General features: G+C 31.5%; 2 protein-coding genes across 3 annotated transcripts in view; both read right to left on the reverse strand.

The window, feature by feature from the left end:
• Positions 1 to 24,916, reverse strand: part of LOC139496278 (neogenin-like) — a 229,785-nt gene that overhangs the window by 60,119 nt on the left and 144,750 nt on the right. The gene's annotated exons all lie outside the window — the stretch shown is intronic.
• LOC139495337 (uncharacterized protein YjdP-like) overlaps positions 1 to 24,916 on the reverse strand; it is a 28,488-nt gene that overhangs the window by 2,048 nt on the left and 1,524 nt on the right. Inside the window, exons 2-10 of the mRNA XM_071283642.1 lie at positions 21,293 to 21,313; positions 19,845 to 19,865; positions 18,520 to 18,540; positions 12,403 to 12,423; positions 11,079 to 11,099; positions 8,396 to 8,416; positions 7,073 to 7,093; positions 5,782 to 5,802; positions 175 to 195 (exon numbers count right to left, since the gene is read on the reverse strand). Of these exons, the coding sequence (XP_071139743.1) occupies positions 175 to 195; positions 5,782 to 5,802; positions 7,073 to 7,093; positions 8,396 to 8,416; positions 11,079 to 11,099; positions 12,403 to 12,423; positions 18,520 to 18,540; positions 19,845 to 19,865; positions 21,293 to 21,313 (189 nt within the window). The remainder of the gene's footprint in view (positions 1 to 174; positions 196 to 5,781; positions 5,803 to 7,072; positions 7,094 to 8,395; positions 8,417 to 11,078; positions 11,100 to 12,402; positions 12,424 to 18,519; positions 18,541 to 19,844; positions 19,866 to 21,292; positions 21,314 to 24,916) is intronic.

The following is a 24,916-nucleotide window of genomic DNA, read 5'->3' on the forward strand; positions in this document are numbered from 1 at the left end:
ATTGGGACATGTCACAAATTATACAACGGCAAATGACAACGCTTCATATACTATATCTTAGAAATGATTGAAGTATGAATTCATTATTATCAAAATAATATCACAAAGACAAGAAAAATGTAAAAATACGCAGAGACATAAATCTTGCAAGGCATAACACAATACCGTACTCACCTTGATTTCGAAACATCCTCCCTGGAAAAAAATTAAAACATACTTTACTTAGAATGGCACGTGAATTGTTTGGGACAGCTAAAACTTTAAAAACTGTTCGATAAGTCCATAACATTGATAGACATTTCTTGTTTTGCATGCAATAGACAAATGTATATGAGAAAAGAAATGCGTCCAGTTGTGTTGCATCACTTACTATTACTGATGACTAACCCTAGGTGACAATTACTACTTTTCTGCAGTAATAAGTCAATTTAGAAACAACGTCAGCTGTGAATAGCGGTATCATTTAAGATATAGATGTCATGCACACATAGGTTATGTTTAATTACTCTATTTAGTATCCTTAAGTTATTCTACTACCATTGACCTTACGACTAGAAATATGAGTTTACCTTGTTACGTCAAATACGTGGTGGGATGATAAATATGACATAATGAGTTATAAGTGAATATTCAGAAGACTCATTTTGTTACTTTATCTAGGATCATGTCGAAACTGTCTGTGCACCGTTTTAAATTCGCTATGATGAATGAAACAAAATGATATTTATGATAATTAAATCAAGAACCATGTAGAGGTTTTCTCTATTCATTTTGTATAGTATGTACGCAGAGTGGTTCAGTCTTCTTAGAAAAGCTTACCAAAGACAGTAATACCTATTAAGTATTTTTGTTTTATTCAAACATCGTTAATAATATAATGCTAGCTATAAAACCATTTTTTACATAAGAAAATTTCTTATCAAGTTGTGATGTGTTTGGGTTTTGGATTTTTCCATTTGATTAGGGACCTTCCTTTCTAAATTTTCCTCAGAGTTCAGCATTGTGTATGAATTTATCTTTTAAATACGTTACACAAGTATAAACTAAGAATAAGATTTTGATAAGAAAATGTAACTGTCTGGCAAATGAAATACGATTGCTATTTTATACATCGTTTAATTTCGAAGATTCCTTCCTAAATGTTTACCTACATAAATATGACAATGTGTCCCGGTCGTTTAAACTGTGACACTTCTATTACACATTATTATCCTCTTTCCTTCGCTACTTTTTTTTTATTTTTGAAGGAAATCTCAATTCTTTAAACAAGAGAATTGTTTAAAACTTTAATCAACAAGCATTCGAAAATATTCCCTTGCAATACATGGTCCCCAACCAATTAATATCTAATTATACTCGATTAAAATGCCAATAAATTTTCATAGACCAAGGATCATAACTCTGCACAAAATCGTCAAAATGGAACAACATTAGTACTTGGTCTGTAATTTGTCATTATAAATCTTCACACTAATTTACAAATCAATATCTTGAAGAATAACCTAAAAAAGGGCGAAAAACTGAAATTTTAAACATTACCTTGCGAAACATTATAAGGTCGGAACAAATTTTAAACTAAATATGCAAATTGCCCTGATAACACTATATAGATGTAAGAAGATGTTGTTGTAGTGTCAATAATAGAACTCAGCATTTATGTCAAAATTTGTAAAAAAGTAAACCATAATATGTCAAAATAAAATGTAATCGTACTTCATCCATATTTTACTTTGAATAAACTCATCGTAGATACCAGGACTAAATTTAGTATATACGCCAGACGCGCGTTTCGTCTACAAAAGACTCACCAGTGACGCTCAATACCAAAAAAGTTAAAAAGGCAAAAGAAAGTACGAAGTTGAAGAGCATTGAGGACCAAAATTCCTATAAGTCTTGCCAAATACAGATAAGGTCATCTATGCCTGAGGTAGAAAAGCCTTAGTATTTCAAAAAATCAAACAATTCTGAACAGTAAATTTAAAAATATAACCACATAAATGACACACGTGAATTGTTTGGGACAGCTAAAACTCATTTTACAACTAAAATTTAATATATTAAACGTATATGTCCTTACATTAATAGTAGTTCCTTTTTTGCATCCAATAGACAAATATGTATTAGAATTCGGCACATTCAACGAAATGTGTCCAGTTACATACGTGTTGCATCACTTACTATTACTGATGGTTAACACTTGTATTTCTTTTCTGCAGTAATGTATCAATTTAGTTACACAGTCATCTTACTGTTTCAGTTTTAAAAGATAGTGTCATAAGAAAACAAAATTAATGTACAAATCGGAAAAAATTTAAAACAAGAATCTTGAAATTATTCGGACTTATTGAGGATAAGGAGTATCATCAATGATATATACCGACCGTACAAGGGCTGTATAGCCAGTCAAGGTAGTTAAAAACTTTCCTTTGTTGTAAAGATATATAGTGCAATTTACTCACCAGATATGTTTAATTACTCTTCCTAGTAATTTAAATGTATCCTATGAAGTAACAAAAGGTGTAACAAACACGTTTTGTAATTTTAGTTTATTTCTATGAATTATTGTTTTTTGCCTTAATATAAATATATTAACTATGACTCATCATTTTTAAGTTGAATAAAAAGATGTTTTTAAGAATCCACAACAACAATTATTGTATAAACCATTCATAAATTCTGCATGTCACTTGTAGACTACATGTACCAAACTTTGAAGAAAATAATTTTAGAGAATTAAAAAACCTATCGCTCAACATTCAGACATCATATGACTTTAAGGCAAGAGTACTATACCTATTTTTAAAAGTCCTAAATTGAATGAGAGAACAATGAATACAGGTTACTACTTTAAACCGAGGGAAACACATCAACTATCAGAGGAAGACATGGAAACTACAGAACCAATGAAGTGGAGAAAAACCGCCATCATACATAGAACCGAACTATTTGATAAAAATATTTTAAAAACCAATTACCAAGCCCTGACAGCTTTTAGTCTTTAATTTGAACATTAAAAAACATGATTCTGAATCAAAATTCATTGAATTCAATCCATGCCAAAAAATATACAACGCCATAAGCCCGCGCGTCCTATATCAATTCTTAGATATGGTTGAAGTGTGAATTCATTCATATTCATCAAAGTTTCGTGTTTCCTTCGTTATTTGTTTAAGGAAACCGCAATTTTTTTAAACAAGTTTAAACTTTTAATCAATAAACATTCGAGAATATTGTATTACAATACATAGTCCCCTACCAATAAGCATCTTATTATACAGGAACAAAATGCTATAATTGATCTATAACTTGTCATTGTTTAAACTATATCGATAATATTTTTAAGCATGATGGGAAAGGGTGTGGAAACTAAATAATAAAGTAAATTTTCTAGGATTATAAATCTGCACAAAATCATCAATGGAACGACATAAGTACTTGGTCTGTAATTTGTCACTATAAACCTTCACACTAATTTCCAAATCAATACCTTGAAGGATAAAATAACAAAAAGGTGAAAAAATGAAAATTCGAAAGACCATAACTTTTCTCAAAATAGTCAGATCAGAACAAATTTTAATCTTGATAAATTGCCAACACTATATAGATATAAGAAGATGGGGTAGGAGTGTCGATAACTCTCAATCAATGTTACAATATGTAAAAACATCAACCATTATATTTCAAAATATTGAGGTAAAACTCATTACGACTACAATTGAAACTATTAAACGTGTATGTCCTTACAGTAATAGATATTTCGGGTTTTGTGATTATGGACTTTCCCAATTGATCTTCCTCTAAGTTCAGTATTTTTGTGATTTTACTTTTTCCAATAGACATATATGTATGAGAATTTGGCACATTCAACGAAATTTGTCCAGTTTCATGCATGTTGCATCACTTCCTACATGTATTATTGATGGTTAACACTTGTATAATTTCTCTTCTCCAGTAATTTGTCAATTTAGTTGTCATCTTACTGCAATTTTAAAAAGCAGTGTCATCGGAAAACAAAATTAATGTACAAATCACAAACTATTTTTAACACAAGATATTTGAAATTATTCGAACTAGGATAATGGATTGAGGATAAGGAGTATCATTAAAGATATATGCCAACCGTGCAAGGGCTGTTTAGACAGTCAAGTGAGTATTAGGAGCTATACAATTTGTTGAATCTTCTTCAATTGTGTTTGCTAAAACGTTGTGTATACCCCTGACGTCAGAAGAATATATTGTCGCTATATTTCTCTGTTGGATAGTTTTTTGTTTGTTTGTTTGTTTGTTTGTTAATGTCGTTAAAAACTTCGATTTCTTGTAAAGGTATGTAGTGTCATTTACTAATTGTATATGTTTAATTATTCTTCTTAGTATTGTTTAATGTATCCTATAAAGTATCATACCATAATTTACTTTACGACTAAAAATATGCGCAACCTTGCTTCGTTTAAGTTCTGCATTACAAATACGAAAGAGTAAATTCTTCTGTGTAATAGTAAACATGTCATAATGAGTTTTACATGAATTGTCACAAAACTCAGTTTGTCACTATAGCTACTACATGTAGATACTGTTTGTGACACTTTTTGAATCCGCGATGATGAACGAAACAAAATTATATTTATAATAAGTAATTCTTGAACTCTTGAATAATGTAGAGGTTTCCCTTATTAATATCGAAAACTATGCACACATAGTGCTTCATATTTCTTTGAAAAGCTTTATAAAACAATAAAAAGGGTTAAACTAACACAAACCATTATAATTAGCTTGACCTTTGATCGTATTCTTTTCTAAATGCCATTTTCCCTAAGGTCAATGCAAAACGTTCCATGGGTGTAAAACCTTTTTTACAGAGTTGTCGCCATAAATGAGTTATACAATAAGTCAATCGTGTTTTTATCCCTAAAAATAGGGTTAAATTTATTTGGTCAAATTCACTAGTATTGTTCTTCTGATTGATGTTGAAGTTATAAAACTCACAATACTAAGTTTTAACAATCAAGAAGAAGACAAAGATTTTCTACATTGTTCATTTGTGACATCAGTTCAAATATAAAAAAAAAACCAGCTTGCTTACAGTAAAGATAGTGTTTTCATCTATGATGAAATTTGGCAAACTACTTAGAACATCTTATCGTTAATGAAAATATTTGTTTTTGTTTCTATAGGTTCATTCAGTGGTTATTAAACAATTCCAAGTAGCCATTGCAAGGTCTTCATGTGTCATGCACGGATTCTGAATATATAACAGCGACAAACATATTTTTAGCAAGCAATTGTTATACAATTGTTTATTTTACCATATCAATAAAAGAGTTGAATATTGTATTCACAAAATGCCATTTCTAAACTATACTACATTATGAATTATAAAAACAAATGTCAGTTTCAAAATATATATTTCAAGTGTTTTGCGTTGTTTCTACGAAATGGAGATAATCGTGTTAGAAGATTGGTATTTCTTGTCAAATAGTTAACTTGTTGAAATAAATATATTTGATTTTAATTAGTTTTCATCTGGTTAAAAAATCTTGTTTTACATATTTTGAAACGTTGTTAAGAATACTACAGATAAAAGTATCAATTGTACTTGTGAATTCATCAGCCTTTTACGTGACGTACAATTGGGAAATGTCACAAATTTTACAACAGCAAATAATAACGCTTCTTTGCTGAAGTGTGAATTCATGAATATTAAAAATATCTTAAAGACAAATTAACTGTATTTAAATACGAAAAGTATAAGAGTTGCAAGAAAAAACACAATAAAATACTCACTATATCGTCGAAATTCCTCCTCTGAAAAACGACAAAGAAAAATTAAATCGATGATCATTCATACTTTACTTTGAATGACACTTAAACTGTTTGGGACAGCTAAAACTCTTAATAAAGTTATAATATTAAACGTATATGTCCCTTACAATAATAGGGATATTTTTACTCTGCATGTAATAGACAAATATGTATGGGCATTCGGCACATTCAAAGAAATGTGTCCTGTTGTGTAACATCATTACTATTACTGATGACTAACACTTGGTGACAAGTATTACTTTCAGATGCTCGAAGTATTTTTCCGACTCCTATTATAGATGAAAACACTGTCTGTACTGTATTGTTTGGGACAGCTAAAACTAATTACAACTTAAGTTAAAAGTTGAAACGTTTATGTCCCTTACAGTAATAAGCATGTCTTGTTATACATGAAATAGACGAATATGTATGAGAATTCGGCACATTTTGGTCCTCATTGCTCTTCAACTTCGTACTTTATCTGATCTTTTTAACTGTTTTGGATTCGAGCGTCACTGATGAGTCTTTTGTAGACGAAACGCGCGTCTGGTGTATATACAAATTTTAGTCCTGGTATCTATGATGAGTTTATTTGCTCTAATGTTTTCATCTATGATATGATTCGGCAAAATACTTAGAACATCTTAAGATTAATGAACATCTATGTTTTTGTTTCTATACGTTCACTCATTGGTTATCATTCAACTTTAATTAGCCAAAAAGATCTTGCATGGTATGTGGGTGCCGCCCGGATTCTAAATAAATAACTGACAAAAACAATTCTTTAGCAATTCAGTGTTTTTATTTTACCATATCAAGATAAATGCTGAAAATTATGTTCACATAATGCCAGTACACATTAACTAAATAATTTATGTATTACAAATATAAATCTAAGTTTGAAAATAAATATTTTGTGTGTTTAACGTTGTTCCTATGAAGTAGAGATTATCGAATAAGGATATTGCTTTCTTGTGTCAAATTGTTCAATGGTTGAAATAAAATATATTTGATTGTATTTAATTTTTATCTGATAAAAAATACTTCTTTTACATATTTTGAAAAGCTGTTTTGAATACTACTTATAAATTCATCAGCTCTTTCCATGACGTACGATTGGGACATGTCACAAATTTAACAACAGCAAATAATAACGCTTCTTTGCTGAAGTGTGAATTCATGAATATTTACAAAAATATCTTAAAGACAAATTAAATGCATGAAAATACGGAAAGTCTAAGAGTTGCAAGACAAAACACAATAAAATACTCACTGCGTTTTCGAAATTCATCCTCTGAAAAACGACAAAGAAACATTTAAATTGATATTCATTAATACTTTACTTTGAATGACACTTATACTGTTTGACAGCTAAAACTCTTAATAAAGTTATGATATTAAACGTATATGTCCCTTACAATAATAGGGATTTTTTGCTCTGCATGTAATAGACAAATATGTATGGGCATTCGGCACATTCAAAGAAATGTGTCCTGTTGTGTAACATCATTACTACTACTGATGACTAGCACTTGGTGACAAGTATTACTTTCAGATGTTCGAAGTATTTTGCCGACTCCTATTATAGATGAAAACACTGTCTGTACTGTAAGCAAGCGTGGTTTTTTTTAATATTTTGACTGATTTCACAAACCTACAATGTAAACGTCTTTTTTTTCGTCTTAAATTTTGAAACATATCGCTGTGAAGTATAAAACTGCAACAATGATCAGAAAATCAATATAAGTTAATTTGACCAAATAAATTTTACCATCCCTTATGGGATAGAAACACAGATTGTACAAACGTATTTGCAGCTACAACTCTCGAACCAAAGGTTTAAGACCCATGGGATGTTTTGCATTGACATAAGGGACACATGGCATTTAAAACAAATATACGATCAAAGGTCAAGCTTATGATCATGCATCATGTAAGTTTGACCCCTTTTATGGGTTTTATATTTAGTTTCAAGCTCCTTGTTTTGTCTTTAGTAGTTTTTCATCCTGAAACTTGCAAATCAACCCTCAAAATCTGCATCACGGAAAACTAGGAGAGGTGTTTGAGAAAACAGATCACTGTAAGCGTCTTCTTCTGTTTGCTGGAAATAGATTCTGTTTCTGTTCCTCCCGTGAAATTTGATATTTGGTACTAAAAATTCTAAAAATAAACCTACTGATACTTGAACTTACTTTGATAGTTTTCTAACCTTTAGAACCGCTACTATGTGTAAAACATAGTAGACACCCCGCATGTAACGTTCTACACGATAAAAATATAAGTCTGGTTCAAAATTTATTGAATTCAATCTACCTTTATACAAATTATCATCCCGAAAACTACTAGACCAATAGAAACGCCATTATATTTATAAAATGTCATAGTTTTTGTAAATTTATCAACTCTTAACTTGACGTGCGAATGGGACATGTGACAAATTCTACAACGGCAAATGACCACGCTTCCTATATCATATCTTAGAAATGGTTGAAGTGTGAATTCTTTAATATTTAAATAATATCTCAAAGACAAAATAAATGTATAAAAATACGTAAAGACATTACAGTTGCAAGACATAACACAATAAAATACTCACCGAGTATTCGCCTTTTCTCATCTGAAAGAGAAAAAAACAGAAAATTAAATCTTATTCATTCATACTCTACTTTGAATGATACATTAACTGTTTGGGATAGCTAAAACTAATTACAACTTAAGTTAAAAGTTGAAACGTTTATGTCCCTTACAGTAATAAGCATGTCTTGTTATACATGAAATAGACGAATATGTATGAGAATTCGGCACATTCAAAGATATTTGTCCAGTGGTGTTGCATCACATACCGTTACTGATAACTAACACTTGGTGACAAGTATTACTTTTCTGCATAAATGAGCCATAGTTACAACGTCATTTTACTGTTTAAGCTTAGGATAGCAGTGTCATCGGAAAACAAAATTAATGTAGTTATAATAAACAAATGTTTCCACACGAATCTTAAAATTAATCGGACCATAAATGAGTATAAACAGTATCATAAAAGATATATGATGTCATTTACACATCGGTTATGTTAAGTTGACTTGCACAAAATATATTTGCCCTTACAATCTACAATGATGTGGATTTTAAGGTGGCTGGGAAGTTTTAATTAAAATCCACAGAATGTTTTTATAATTTGTCAAAATGAAGTTTTCATCATGTTTTTTTTAAATGCAATACAAAGTATGGGTCAACGAACTATTTTTCACGCTACAGATTTTGTAGAGTTTATGCATGAATAATTCAATTGTGTGCAATAAAAAGAAAACTACATCAAATAATGTTATGCTAAAATGTGAGAAGATAGCTCATATAACATGCTTTCAGATAAGAAATAGAAAACAAGAGTGCACACGCTGAAATGTCTCGCCTTCTATACTAATCATTGATATTATGTAGATAGTCCTAAGTATAAAGCTTTATTACCACTGTCTCATAATCTTAACATTAACCAAGATAACTAAACAAAGACCAATGAACCATGAAAATGAGGTCACGGTCAGATGAACCATGCTAGGCAGACATGTACAGCTAACAATGCTTCTATACAACATATATAGTTGACCTATTACTTATAGTTTAAGAACAATAGACCAAAACACAAAAACTTAACACTGTGCAATGAACCGTGAAAATGAGGTCAGGGTCAAAAGAAACCTGCGCTACTGACATAAAGATCATAAAATATTTCCATACACCAAATATAGTTGACCTATGGCATATAGTATTAGATAAAAAGACCAAAACTCAAAAACTTAACTTTGACCACTGAACCATGAAAATGAGGTCAAGGTCACATGACATCTGCCCGCTAGACATGTACACCTTACAATCATGCCATACAACAAATATAGTAGACCTATTACATATAGTATGAAAAAAAACAGACCAAAACACAAAAATTTAACTATAACCACTGAACCATGAAAATGAGGTCAAGGTCCCATGACATCTGCCCGCTAGACATGTACACCTTACAATCATTCCATATAACAAATATAGTAGACCTATTGCATATAGTACGAAAAAAACAGACCAAAACACAAAAATTTAACTATAACCACTGAACCATGAAAATGAGGTCAAGGTCAGATGACACCTGCCAGTTGGACATGTACACCTTACAGTCCTTCCATACACCGAATATACTAGCCCTATTGCTTATAGTATCTGAGATATGGACTTGACCACCAAAACTTAACCTTGTTCACTGATCCATGAAATGAGGTCTAGGTCAAGTGAAAACTGTCTGACAGACATGAGGACCTTGCAAGGTACACACATATCAAATATAGTTATCCTATTACTTATAATAAGAGAGAATTCAACATTACAAAAAAATTGAACTTTTTTTTCAAGTGGTCACTGAACCATGAAAATGAGGTCAAGGACATTGGACATGTGGCTGACGGAAACTTTGTAACATGAGGCATCTATATACAAAGTATGAAGCATCCAGGTCTTCCACCTTCTAAAATATAAAGCTTTTAAGAAGTTAGGTAACAACACCGCCGCCGCCGCCGCCGCCGCCGCCGCCGGATCACTATCCCTATGTCGAGCTTTCTGCAACAAAAGTTGCAGGCTCGACAAAAATGAGGTCACAGAACTTGTTTCTTGCAACATATTAAAATAGGTATATTCGCAACACTTTTTATTGTAAAATTACTTTATCTGAGTAGACTCCCTTTTTTTGCATGGTCTGTGGTTGCCATGCCCGGATTCTGAATAAATAACTGACAAAAACAATTCTTTAGCAATTCAATGTTTTTATTTTACAATATCAAGATAAATGCTGAAAATTGTTTTCACATAATGCCAGTACACATTAACTAAATAATTTATGTATTGCAAATATAAATCTAAGTTTGAAAATAAATATGTTGTGTGTTTTAAGTTGTTCCTATGAAGTGGAGATTATCGAATATATATATTGCTTTCTCGTGTCAAATTGTTCAATGGTTGAAATAAATATATTTGATTTTATTCAATTTTTATCTGATAAAAAATACTTCTTTTACATACTCTGAAAAGCTGCTTAGAATACTACTTATAAATTCATCAGCTCTTTACATGACGTACGATTGGGACATGTCACAAATTTTACAACAGCAAAAATTAACGCTTTTTTGCTTAAATGTAAATTCGTGAATATTTAAAAAATATCTTAAAGACAAATTAAATGCATGAAAATACGGAAAGTCTAAGAGTTGCAAGACAAAACACAATAAAATACTCACTGCGTTTTCGAAATTCATCCTCTGAAAAACGACAAAGAAACATTTAAACTGATATTCATTCATACTTTACTTTGAATGACACTTAAACTATTTGGGACAGCTAAAACTCTTAATAAAATTATGATATTAAACGTATATGTCCCTTACAATAATAGAGATTTTTTGCTCTGCATGTAATAGACAAATATGTATGGGCATTCGGCACATTCAACGAAATGTGTCCTGTTGTGTAACATCATTACTATTACTGATGACTAACACTTGGTGACAAGTATAACTTTCAGATGTTCGAAGTATTTTGCCGACTCCTATAACAGATGAAAACACTGTTTGTACTGTAAGCAAGCGGTTTTTTTAAAATATTTTGACAGATCTCACAAACGTACAATGTGAACGTCTATTTTTTCATCTTAAATTTTGAAACATATCGCTGTAAAGTATAAAACTGCAACAATGATCAGAAATACAATACAAGTTAATTTGACCAAATAAATTTTACCATCCCTTATGGGATAGAAACACAGATTGTACAAACGTATTTGCAGCTACAACTCTCGAACCAAATGTTTAAGACCCATGGGAAGTTTTGCCTTGACATAAGGGACACATGGCATTTAAAACAAATATACGATCAAAGGTCAAGCTTATGATCATGCATCATGTAAGTTTGACCCCTTTTATGGGTTTTATATTTAGTTTCAAGCTCCTTGTTTTGTCTTTAGTAGTTTTTTATCCTGAAACTTGCAAATGAACCCTCAAAATCTGCATCACGGAAAACTAGGAGAGGTGTTTGGGAAAACAGATCACTGGAAGCGTCTTCTTCTGTTTGCTGGAAATAGATTCTGTTTCTGTTCCTCCCGTGAAATTTGATATTTGGTACTAATAATTCTAAAAATAAACCTACTGATACTTGAACTTACTTTGATAGTTTTCTAACCTTTAGAACCGCTACTATGTGTAAAACATAGTAGACACCCCGCATGTAGCGTTCTACACGATAAAAATATAAGTCTGGTTCAAAATTTATTGAATTCAATCTACCTTTATACAAATTATCATCCCGAAAACTACTAGACCAATAGAAACGCCATTATATTTATAAAATTTCATAGTTTTTGTAAATTTATCAACTCTAAACTTGACGTGCGATTGGGAAATGTAACAAATTCTACAACGGCAAATGACCACGCTTCCTATATCATATCTTAGAAATGGTTGAAGTGTGAATTCTTTAATATTTAAATAATATCTCAAAGACAAAATAAATGTATAAAAATACGTAAAGACATTACAGTTGCAAGACATAACACAATAAAATACTCACCGAGTTTTCGTATTTGCTCATCTAAAAAAGAAAGAAAAAAAGAAAATGAAATCTTATTCATTTATACTCCGCTTTAAATGATACATTAACTGTTTGGGACAGTTAAAACTAATTACAACTTAAGTTAAAAGTTGAAACGTTTATGTCCCTTACAGTAATAAGCATGTCTTGTTATACATGAAATAGACGAATATGTATGAGAATTCGGCACATTCAAAGATATTTGTCCAGTGGTGTTGCATCACTTTCCATTACTGATAACTAACACTTGGTGACAAGTATTACTTTTCTGCAGAAATGAGCCATAGTTACAACGTCATTTTACTGTTTAAGCTCAGGATAGCAGTGTCATCGGAAAACAAAATTAATGTGGTAATAACAAACAAATGTTGCCACACAAATCTTCAAATAAATCGGACCATAAATGAGTATAAACAGTATCATAAAAGATATATGATGACATTCACACATCGGTTATGTTAAGTTGACTTGCACAAAATATAATTGCCCTTACAATCTACAATGATGTGGATTTTAAGGTGGCTGGGAAGTTTTAATTAAAATCCACAGAATGTTTTTATAATTTGTCAGAATGAAGTTTTCATCATGTTTTTTTTAAACGCTATAAAAAGTATGGGTCAACGAACTATTTTTCACGCTACAGATTTGGTAGAGATTATGCATAACAAATTCAATTTTGTGCAATAAAAAGAAAACTACATCAAATAATGTTATGCTAAAATGTGAGAAGATAGCTCTTATAACATGCTTTCAGATAAGAAGTAGAAAAAAATGAGGTCACCGAACTTGTTTTCTTGCAACATATTAAAATAGGTAAATTCGCAACACTTTCTTTTGTAAAATTGCTTTATCTGAGTAATCTCCCCTTTTTTTGCAAAGTTGAAAAAAAAAATGGATAAAACAAAAATGTTATAATTTTTACAAATACAGCCATAAATATGATAAAACACATAATGTTCTAGGTTAATATTTATTAGAAGTATTACATATGAATTTCATACAACTCTCAAAATTTGCTCATTACGTTAAAGAAATAGACCAATTGTTATTTCCTTCTTCGAAATCCAAGATGGAGGAAGACACCCGAGCCAGCTTAAATGATATAGAAGTTAGAACCAACTCACATACTATTACGTTTATGGTCAATGATAGATAACCATTTTTTTTTAACTTTGAACTAATTGGACGGCATTATAATTTGTTCTCATTCTTCATACTTAGTAGTAGGTATTTCTGCATTTTATTGAGTAGAATCTAAATAAATACTAATCACAAAATATTCAAAAGTGATAACAATCCAATAAATATTACACTATAATGCTGGACTTTTGTAATTAATTTTGAAAGATAGAAATGTTAGATAGCGCTATGCCATGCAGTCATGCAACTATAAAAGATATTAACTAAAAATTATTTTGTGCCTGAAACACTATTTGTTTGGAACGACGTAGCAATTTAGTTTAAATTCATCCATAATTCTGTAACCTTTAGATATGATTTTAATCTAGGGAAAAAATGCAATGTATCAAATTGTTGGGGACATGTATGGACTGCTTGTGCATTACTTGGAAAATTTGGGAAGTATCGGACAATGCATGTATAGCATGTCATCTTGAGATTTGTTTAATTGTTAATAGTCATCTAGACTGAATTTGTTATTGTGTTCATATTTTGACAAACAATAGGTGAAATTCACCTGCTGAATTTTGTTACTGTTGAATCAATCTTGATCAGTTTAAATAGCATGATTTGATCGTTGATAGCCGGCTATGGAACACACAACCAATACCGAATTGAACAGATGCAGCAGTATATATTCTGTCTAAGGTGTCGTTAAACAGGAAATTTTCCAATGGTTGTAACAAATGACTCGAACACAGGTACTAGGCAACCATCATCGATCAGTCAGAACTGGTAATATTGTATCTCATGTTACATGCATCAATGCACTTTAACATTCCTGTCTCGTCGAATTACAGAAACATAACTTAAACACGCATGATAGAATAAAAGTTTTTTTTTTCAAAAGACAGAATCACAAGACAGTTATTCGGTTATCCGTCGGCTCATTTAGAATGTGAAATAAAACTCACTATTTAATCTAGATATAAACCGTAGAAAAGTTTTACATATACACAATAAAAATATCACTGTAACTTCATGAATTGCTAACATCCGATAACGGTGTATTACATAAAAAATACAAGACACTTTGTAAGTAATTTATTGTACCAACTTCGTTTATGGAAAATGGGGGGGGGGGGCTATATATATGTTGTAATTTGGTTTTTTTTCTTTTTGTAATGACATTTCGTTCGCGGAAAAGTGATTATTTTTCAACAATTTTGATTGAATCGAATGAAATATTCAGAATAATTTTCTTTCGAATACCAATACATTTTTTAAACAGATAATCACGATATAATTCTATACCCGTCCCCCGCCACCCCCTAATTTGATTTGTTAGAATAAAGATATATAACAACCCGACCCAATTGTGAGGTACGTGGATGTTATTTAATATATAGAATATAAGAATATTTTTATAAGTTGTTCATTTCATAGAGTAAAAGGTATACATAAATGTAAAAAAGTTAAGATCTGACACGAATGAAGCACAAAATCGTGATACATGTACATGTAACACGAAGACGAATATCAATATATGTAGGTCACAGTGTGATATTCTATTCAGTGTGAATCTATAAGATTTTCATAATCTTACACACGAACATGTTAAATCTGGCTTTTTTTAAAAGTGTTATGGAAAGTTTTACATTAAAATTCATCTCACATATATGATGTCTCTGTATTGTAGCGATAAATTTACAAAAACTTCACATTATTTGTTTCTAAAATTTAAATGCGGACAATGACAATTTGTTTGCCACCTATCAAAGATTGAACTTTAAAAAATATATTCCCCAATCAGCAACAAAATATCATCAGACGAATATAATTTTGAAGTAAATTATAGTTTGCATTTTTATCAAGGAAAATAATGACCTCAACCAGGTAGTTATGTTATGTCTTGGAGCATATTTTATTAAAACATGATATCGTCCGGGTTGATTCTTCGAGTCGAATGACCTATCGTTCTGAGAGAAAAAAAACTCCATATAGGTATATAACAATTGATATTCTTGAAAAAGGGAGACCTGAAATTTTAGCAAAAAACAATTAGCTGACAAAATAGAGACTAAGTGGACGTCTAATTGGTACTTGTTATACAAGGAATGATTCTGGCATAGCAGCAACTAAACAAAGTCAATACAATGCTGTCCACAGGCAGTTGAAAATAAACATTATAGTTCATAGGAACACTGTGCATGAAAAAAAAAACAATTAATCTTCACAGTGACAAATTCATCAAATGGAAATAACAGGGAAATTTAACGGACTCACTGCAATTCATTAATTTGAATAAAATACGCAGTTATGACTTCGATCATACGGATATTTTTTAGATAAGTGAAAAACATAACAATTATGACGCAAAATTATTTTGTCTTTGCTGAAGAATGTAAACACATTTTTTGCATCGTCGCCTATCAACTTTTTATGTCAAGTACAACAACAACATCTTTACGAAAATAATTAAATGGTAAATCAATCAACAATCATATCATAAAAATTCGTCTTAAAGCTCTCACTTTAAAAAGTAAGCTAAATATTTAGAAAATTAAATCACAAAACTACTTAACTGCGAGGAAAATTCAAAACGGAAAGTCCCTTATCAAATGACAAAATCAAAACCTCCAACACATAAAACCACTGGACAACTGTCATATTCTTGACTTGGTACAGACATTTTCTTTAAAAGAAAATCATGGATTAAACCTGGATATATAGCTAGCTAAACCTCGCAATTGTATGACAGTCTTATTAAACTCCATAATTATTGACAATGATGTGTGAACAAATAAAACAGACACAATAGGTAAATATTTCAAAAATTGGGATAAAGCAGTCAACGTTGTGTTATTATCTCAATCACTATAAAACCAAGCAGATATATTAACAAACGTTTATCATGTCACAATAATGGGATGTATAAAATGATACGTCACATGCAAGAAAGAAACACAAAAACACACATAGACAAAACACATTAACAAAAACAAAAGACAAGAATATAGAATATAGAAATGATCATAGAACAATAACACTATGACGGGATGAAAAAGTATAGAGCCACGTCAAATGAATATCACCAAATGAACAGACTTGACTGTAAACTTATATTTATAAGACACATAAAAGAATGCTTTAACACGTTATTAAGATGATAAACAACATCAGAACCCAGGATCTTTACTTCTATACCATCGTATATTATTTGTAAAGTTGAAAAAGAATATATTTCAACAAGGTCTTGGACAAGGTCAAGGACGAGACGTTCTTTAGCAGACACCTGGTTCATCATCTTTCAACTCAGACACTGATGACGTTTTAAAAAGTCTGAATAGTTGCCGCATGCTCGAATACCGAAGGCGGAGGAAGCCAAGTCTGTTGTTTCTTTAACTTTTAGTTCCGGGAGATATATGAATGGAACCCAATCAGAAAAGTTTGGAATGTTATTGAATGGAAAAAACATCATCAATATATCTGAATGCATTAAATGACCTATTTTCTTCTTGTTCTTTGAATTTCTAGTGTTTGACAAGTGTTTGAAGGAACTCCTATCATATATGAAAATAAGAAGAGGTCGGTAAGGAGAGGCACACAGTTTGTTTTTATAGGAATGCCGACAATATGTTGGGGTTCGTGTTGCTTAGACTTTACTTTTCTATGTTGTGTCCTGTGTACCATTATTTGTCTGTTTGTCTTTTTCTTTTTTAGCCAATGGCGTTGTCAGTTTACATTCGATCTATGAGTTTGACAGTCCCTCTGGTATCTTTCGCCCCTCTTTTGTTGAAAAAGTCTACCTCGATATTCAACACATAGATCAATAAAAACACTAGAAACTCATTATGTGGTATGGGCTGTGCTCATTATTGATAACCGGTGGCCTATAGTTGTTTATTTCTGTGTCATTTGATATCTTGTGAAGTGTTGTCTCATTGAAAATCATACCACACCTTCTGTTTTTCTATCCAGCAGTGGTAGTATAGCGGGTTGACAAATTTGATTTAGCTATCAAATTTACCATACAGTGGAATGAATCACTTGTTAAAAAAATTTAGAATTTTTGAAATACTAAGGCTTTTCTACCTCAGGCATAGATTACCTTAGCTGGATTTGGCAAAACTTTTAGGAATTTTGGTCTTCGTTGCTCTTCAACTTCGTACTCTATTTGGCCTTTTCAATTTTTGTTGGTTCGAGTGTCACTGATGAGTCTTTTGTAGACGAAACGCGCGTCTGGTGTATATACAAAATTTAGTCCTGGTATCTATGATGAGTTTATTTGCTCTAATGTTTTCATCTATGATATGATTCGGCAAAATACTTCGAAAATCTTAAGATTAATGAACATCTATGTTTTTGTTTCTATACGTTCACTCATTGGTTATCATTCAACTTTAATTAGCCAAAAAGATCTTGCATGGTCTGTGGGTGCAATGCCCGGATTCTGAATAAATAACTGACAAAAACAATTCTTTAGCAATTCAATGTTTTTGTTTTACCATATCAAGATAAATGTTGAAATTTGTTTTCACATAATGCCAGTACACATTGACTAAATAATTTATGTATTACAAATATAAATCTAAGTTTGAAAATAAATATGTTGTGTGTTTTACGTTGTTCCTAAGACGTGGAGATTAACGAATAAGGATATTGCTTTCTCGTGTCAAATTGTTCAATGGTTGAAATAAAATATATTTGATTTTATTCAATTTTTATCTGATAAAAAATGCTTCTTTTACATATTCTAAAAAGCTTTTTAGAATACTACTTATAAATTCATCAGCTCTTTACATGACGTACGATTGGGACATGTCACAAATTTTACAACAACAAATAATTACGCTTCTTTGCTGAAGTGTGAATTCATGAATATTTTAAAAATATCTTAAATATAAATCAAATGCATGAAAAAACGTGAAGTATACATGTAAGAGTTGCAAGAAAAAAACACAATAAAATACTCACTGCTTTTTCGAACTTCCTCATCTGAAAAAACGACAAATGAAAAATTAAATCGATGTTCATTCATACTTTACTTTGAATGACACTTATAGTGTTTGGGACAGCTAAAATTCTTAATAAAGTTACAATATCAAACGTATATGTCCCTTACAATAATAGGGACTGTTTGCTCTGCATGCAATATACAAATATGTATGGGCATTCGGCACATTCAAAGAAATGTGTCCTGTTGTGTAACATCATTACTATTACTGATGACTAACACTTGGTGACAAGTATTACTTTCAGATGTTTGAAGTATTTTGCCGACTCCTATTATAGATGAAAACACTGTTTGTACTGTAAGCAAGCGGTTTTTTTAAAATATTTTGACAGATCTCACAAACGTACAATGTGAACGTCTATTTTTTCATCTTAAATTTTGAAACATATCGCTGTAAAGTATAAAACTGCAACAATGATCAGAAATACAATACAAGTTAATTTGACCAAATAAATTTTACCATCCCTTATGGGATAGAAACACAGATTGTACAAACGTATTTGCAGCTACAACTCTCGAACCAAATGTTTAAGACCCATGGGATGTTTTGCATTGACATAAGGGACACATGGCATTTAAAACAAATATACGATCAAAGGTCAAGCTTATGATCATGCATCATGTAAGTTTGACCCCTTTTATGGGTTTTATATTTAGTTTCAAGCTCCTTGTTTTGTCTTTAGTAGTTTTTTATCCTGAAACTTGCAAATGAACCCTCAAAATCTGCATCACGGAAAACTAGGAGAGGTGTTTGAGAAAACAGATCACTGGAAGCGTCTTCTTCTGTTTGCTGGAAATAGATTCTGTTTCTGTTCCTCCCGTGAAATTTGATATTTGGTACTAATAATTCTAAAAATAAACCTACTGATACTTGAACTTACTTTGATAGTTTTCTAACCTTTAGAACCGCTACTATGTGTAAAACATAGTAGACACCCCGCATGTAGCGTTCTACACGATAAAAATATAAGTCTGGTTCAAAATTTATTGAATTCAATCTACCTTTATACAAATTATCATCCCGAAAACTACTAGACCAAACGAAACGCCATTATATTTATGAAATGTCAAAGTTTTTGTAAATTTATCAACTCTAAACTTGACGTGCGAATGGGACATGTAACAAATTCTACAACGGCAAATGACCACGCTTCCTATATCATATCTTAGAAATGGTTGAAGTGTGAATTCTTTAATATTTAAATAATATCTCAAAGACAAAATAAATGTATAAAAATACGTACAGACATTGCAGTTGCAAGACATAACACAATTAAATACTCACCGAGTTTTCGCCTTTTCTCATCTGAAAAAGAAAAAAAAAAGAAAATTAAATCATTTTCATTCATACTCTACTTTGAATGATACATTAACTGTTTGGGATAGCTAAAACTAATTACAACTTAAGTTAAAAGTTGAAACGTTTATGTCCCTTACAGTAATAAGCATGTTTTGTTATACATGAAATAGACGAATATGTATGAGAATTCGGCACATTCAAAGATATGTGTCCAGTGGTGTTGCATCACATACCGTTACTGATAACTAACACTTGGTGACAAGTATTACTTTTCTGCATAAATGAGCCATAGTTACAACGTCATTTTACTGTTTAAGCTTAGGATAGCAGTGTCATCGGAAAACAAAATTAATGTTGTAATAACAAACAAATGTTTCCACACGAATCTTAAAATAAATCGGACCATAAATGAGTATAAACAGTATCATAAAAGATATATGATGTCATTCACACATCGGTTATGTTAAGTTGACTTGCACAAAATATAATTGCCCTTCCAATCTACAATGATGTGTATTTTAAGGTGGCTGGGAAGTTTAAATTAAAGTCCACAGAATGTTTTTATAATTTGTCAAAATGAAGTTTTCATCAAGGTTTTTTTTTAAATGCAATAAAAAGTATGGGTCAACAAACTATTTTTCACGCTACAGATTTTGTAGAGATTATGCATGAAAAATTCAATTTTGTGCAATAAAAAGAAAACTACATCAAATACTGTTATGCTAAAATATGAGAAGATAGCTCTTATAACATGCTTTCAGATAAGAAATAGAAAAAAATGAGGTCACAGAACTTGTTTCTTGCAACATAATAAAATAGGTATATTTGCAACACTTTCTATTGTAAAATTACTTTATCTGAGTAAACTCCCCTTTTTTGCATGGTCTGTGGTTGCCATGCCCGGATTCTGAATAAATAACTGACAAAAACAATTCTTTAGCTATTCAATGTTTTTATTTTACCATATCAAGATAAATGCTGAAAATTGTTTTCACATAATGCCAGTACACATTGACTAAATAATTTATGTATTACAAATATAAATCTAAGTTTGAAAATAAATATGTTGTGTGTTTTACGTTGTTCCTAAGAAGTGGAGATTAACGAATAAGGATATCGCTTTCTCGTGTCAAATTGTTCAATAGTTGAAATAAAATATATATATGATTTTATTCAATTTTTATCTGATAAAAAATGTTTCTTTTACATATTCTAAAAAGCTGTTTAGAATACTACTTATAAATTCATCAGCTCTTTACATGACGTACGATTGGGACATGTCACAAATTTTACAACAACAAATAATAACGCTTCTTTGCTGAAGTGTGAATTCATGAATATTTTAAAAATATCTTAAAGACAAATTAAATGCATGAAAAAACGTGAAGTATACATGTAAGAGTTGCAAGAAAAAAACACAATAAAATACTCACTGCTTTTTCGAAATTCCTCATCTGAAAAAACGACAAAGGAAAAATTAAATCGATGTTCATTCATATTTTACTTTGAATGACACTTATACTGTTTGGGACAGCTAAACCTCTTAATAACGTTATAATATCAAACGTATATGTCCCTTACAATAATTGGGACTGTTTGCTCTGCATGCAATATACAAATATGTATGGGCATTCGGCACATTCAAAGAAATGTGTCCTGTTGTGTAACATCATTACTATTACTGATGACTAACACTTGGTGACAAGTATTACTTTCAGATGTTATTTTCTGTACTGTGAGCAAGCGTGTTTTTGTTTAATATTTTGACTGATCTCACAAACGTACAATTTTCACAATTCTTAGGGATCACCCGGAACACCCGCCGGGTCATTGAAATAACACGGGAATTTCCGAAAATGACCTGATTTCACCCGTATTTCTTAGCCTTGAGATTGATTTCATAAGTAATATTCCTTTGAAATACCGGCAAATTCGTAATTCTTCCATGAACGGGAAGTTCATCTAGCTATGTAAACTGTCAAATTAAGTGACCCATTAAGTGCATGGCTTCACTTGACAGCTTTGGTGTCAAACACACTGTTAATTAACACCAATTACCTTAGCTTTAGGTCGTAAATAAATTGCACCATTGGTTTACAAACTGAACTAGAGTTACTTCCCCTTATTTGTCACCATTCAAAATCATTCCTTATATTTACGTTTTATGGGTGAAAAAGATTAAATCATAAGAATATAAAATTCAAATACATATTGAAAAATAACTTTTCATTATTTTTATACCTTTATACAATTTTTTTTTAAAAAGTCGAAAATGGCAGTATTTGGCCACAGCTTTATTACAAACTACAAAATTATAAACACATATAACTAGATAAACAGTTAAGATATATATATATATATATATAGCAAGCAGATATGTTATAGAAATATTTTCAGATAGATAATTAAATGAACGTAGTCACCTTTCATATTGGAAGACTACACAAGATAACTAGATAACTAACTAGATAGATAACTAAATATTTACAATAAATGAAGCATCCAATAAAATGAAATGAATCCTGGGATACAGAGACCCCCAATGGGGGCCAAATACAATAATTATATAATATATAGAGGAGCTATACATATCTAATAAAAACTGAATTCAAATGAATATCTTAAAAGTTCATGATTTACATTCGGGAAAAGTGTGTGGTGAGTAGACAAGGAAAGCCTCTAAAGCGCCTTGAATTGTGTTTAGAAAAATGTTATTACCAATATCAGTCAGATGTACACCATCTTGACATATAAATGTAGAATTAGGAGATATATCTGGGTATCGTATGTAATGTCCCCCTTGGCGAATGATATAACTTGCTAGAGAGCTGTTTATTCTCTGCCTGGATCTATCCATTGCATCAGTATCAGCGGAGAAACGCCTGGTGAGTCTTGGCAAAATTTGTGACCATACCAATGTTGTATTTAGTAACAGTTCTGTAACTTTCTTTAAATAATGTTTTAGTCTATTACGTAACACTCCTGTCTTAATTTCTCCTAAGTCATGTCCCCCTATGTGTATAACTAGATAAGTTGGGGGTTCTTCGTATCTAAGCATCAGCTTTATCCTATTTAGTAGCTCTATCCTTAAGCCTCATTCCGCTTTTACCCAACCACCACAGTCGAACACAAATGTGATCTAGGCCAAGATTAATGCCACCTGGTCTTCTTCTAGCTTGAACAAATGCATTTTTCACAAAGGAGGAACCAACAATCCAAATTGTAGTTGGTGAACCTGCAATTCTTAAATAGCGGTTAGCCCCACTAAAGTGATTGCAAGTTCATTAAACAAAATTAGAAATAAATCTAACAGTTATAGACATTGTTGTATTCGAATATATGAACGAAATGCATCAGACTTCCGCCTACCCATAGCCTGAATTTCAGAATCAGATAAGCCGTTCATGGCAGCGCTTGTGGCAGCACCTATCCTGAATGAATGAGAACTATATTTTCCTTGACTTAAACCCAAAACATTCAGTGACTTTTTAAGGACCCCGGAAATTGGTATTTAGTGACAGGAGTTCCATCAAAATGACAAAACAATTGCCCAGCTACATTTGGTCTTATTTTTAAGTAATTACGTAAAGCGAAAACGGCACAAACATCACCAGGCCTATCATCAATAACAATTGTAGTTCCAGTACAGCACTGGTCAGTCTTAGATGAACGTAAGCGGATTTCAATACTAGATAGATTTATTTTAATGTCGTTATAATCAATTGCATAGGATTGGGTTGAGGCATGTTTATAATCAGCGGTTAGTTCGCCAACACGTAGGAAACCAAAAAAGGCCAAGGAAAACGAAGCTTGGAAGAGTTTAGTTTCAAAATCGTTATGACAAACAGCAGGTAGAACGTTATTAATTTTCCCAATAAATCACGTGTTATGGGTAACCTTGCGTCCTTTGGTCGATTTTGAGAACGCTTCATTCCTACGAGGAGCTTACTGACAACAAGAAGTAAAGCAGTCTGTATGATTGTTAATCTTACTGAAAAAACTCAACCCAGAGATATATTATTTGACCTGCAGTTGAGGCCGTAGTTCCAGTGAATGACATATAGGCAATATAGTTAGTTATGTGATGTAATCGAATAGGCCATATATCTTCAAATTGGAATAAGGTCCTAAATTCTTTAAATGACCGTAAAGCTTGTTGATAAACCTTCGACGTATTCGGTGCAACTGCTGATACAATACGTCGGTCAATTTCACCTTGGAGATCAGGTCTATGAACTCCTGAGGGACAGTTTCTGTTGTATCCTCCGCCAATGGTGCTAACCTTTTGAACTTTTCTAACTGAAAGCGAGAGAGAGCGTCAGCTATGTTATTTTTGGCACCTACAATATGTTTTGCCTTAAACTGAATGTTGTAATTCATGGAACGCAACACAAGTGGTCGAATTATTGACATTACCCGTTTTGATTTTGATGTTCTCTTGTTTAGTATATCAACCAAGGCGATGTTGTCTGTACGAAACAAAATCTTACTGTTTTCCAAAAGGGGAGCCCATATACAAAGTGCAAAAAGTATAGGAATGAGTTCCAAAAATGTTATGTCTGGTAAAATGTGTAATCCTACCCATGAATCTGGCCATTTTCCGTTAAAATAAGACCCACAACCAAGTTCAGCGTTGCCTGCGCTGTCAGTATATAGTTGCAAAATGTAATTATCTGTCCAATTCAGACCAATGATATAAGAATCTCCATTGAAAGATTTTTTAAAAGAATTCTAACCATACCAAGACGTCCTCTCGAATTTCAGAGGTTATTCGAATTGAGAAAAATGGTTTTTTGACCTTAAATGATGCAATTACATCATAAAATCTCCGCAAAAGACCTCTAAAGGATGGTACCACACGCGAACAAAAAAACTAATAACCCAACTAGCGACTCGAGATCCTTAAATTTAATCGTCCACTTTATTGTCATTGGTTGAAGTTGAGAACGTAATTTAATTAGCTTGGCCACTGGAATTTGAGGCATGATTTGCGGCTTGGCCTTCCGATTGAACCGATGCGGACTGCATATACCACATCAAGTATTCCGAATCCAATT

This window comes from Mytilus edulis, chromosome 11, assembly GCF_963676685.1.
Source record: "Mytilus edulis chromosome 11, xbMytEdul2.2, whole genome shotgun sequence".
In the NCBI taxonomy this organism is placed as follows: domain Eukaryota; kingdom Metazoa; phylum Mollusca; class Bivalvia; order Mytilida; family Mytilidae; genus Mytilus; species Mytilus edulis.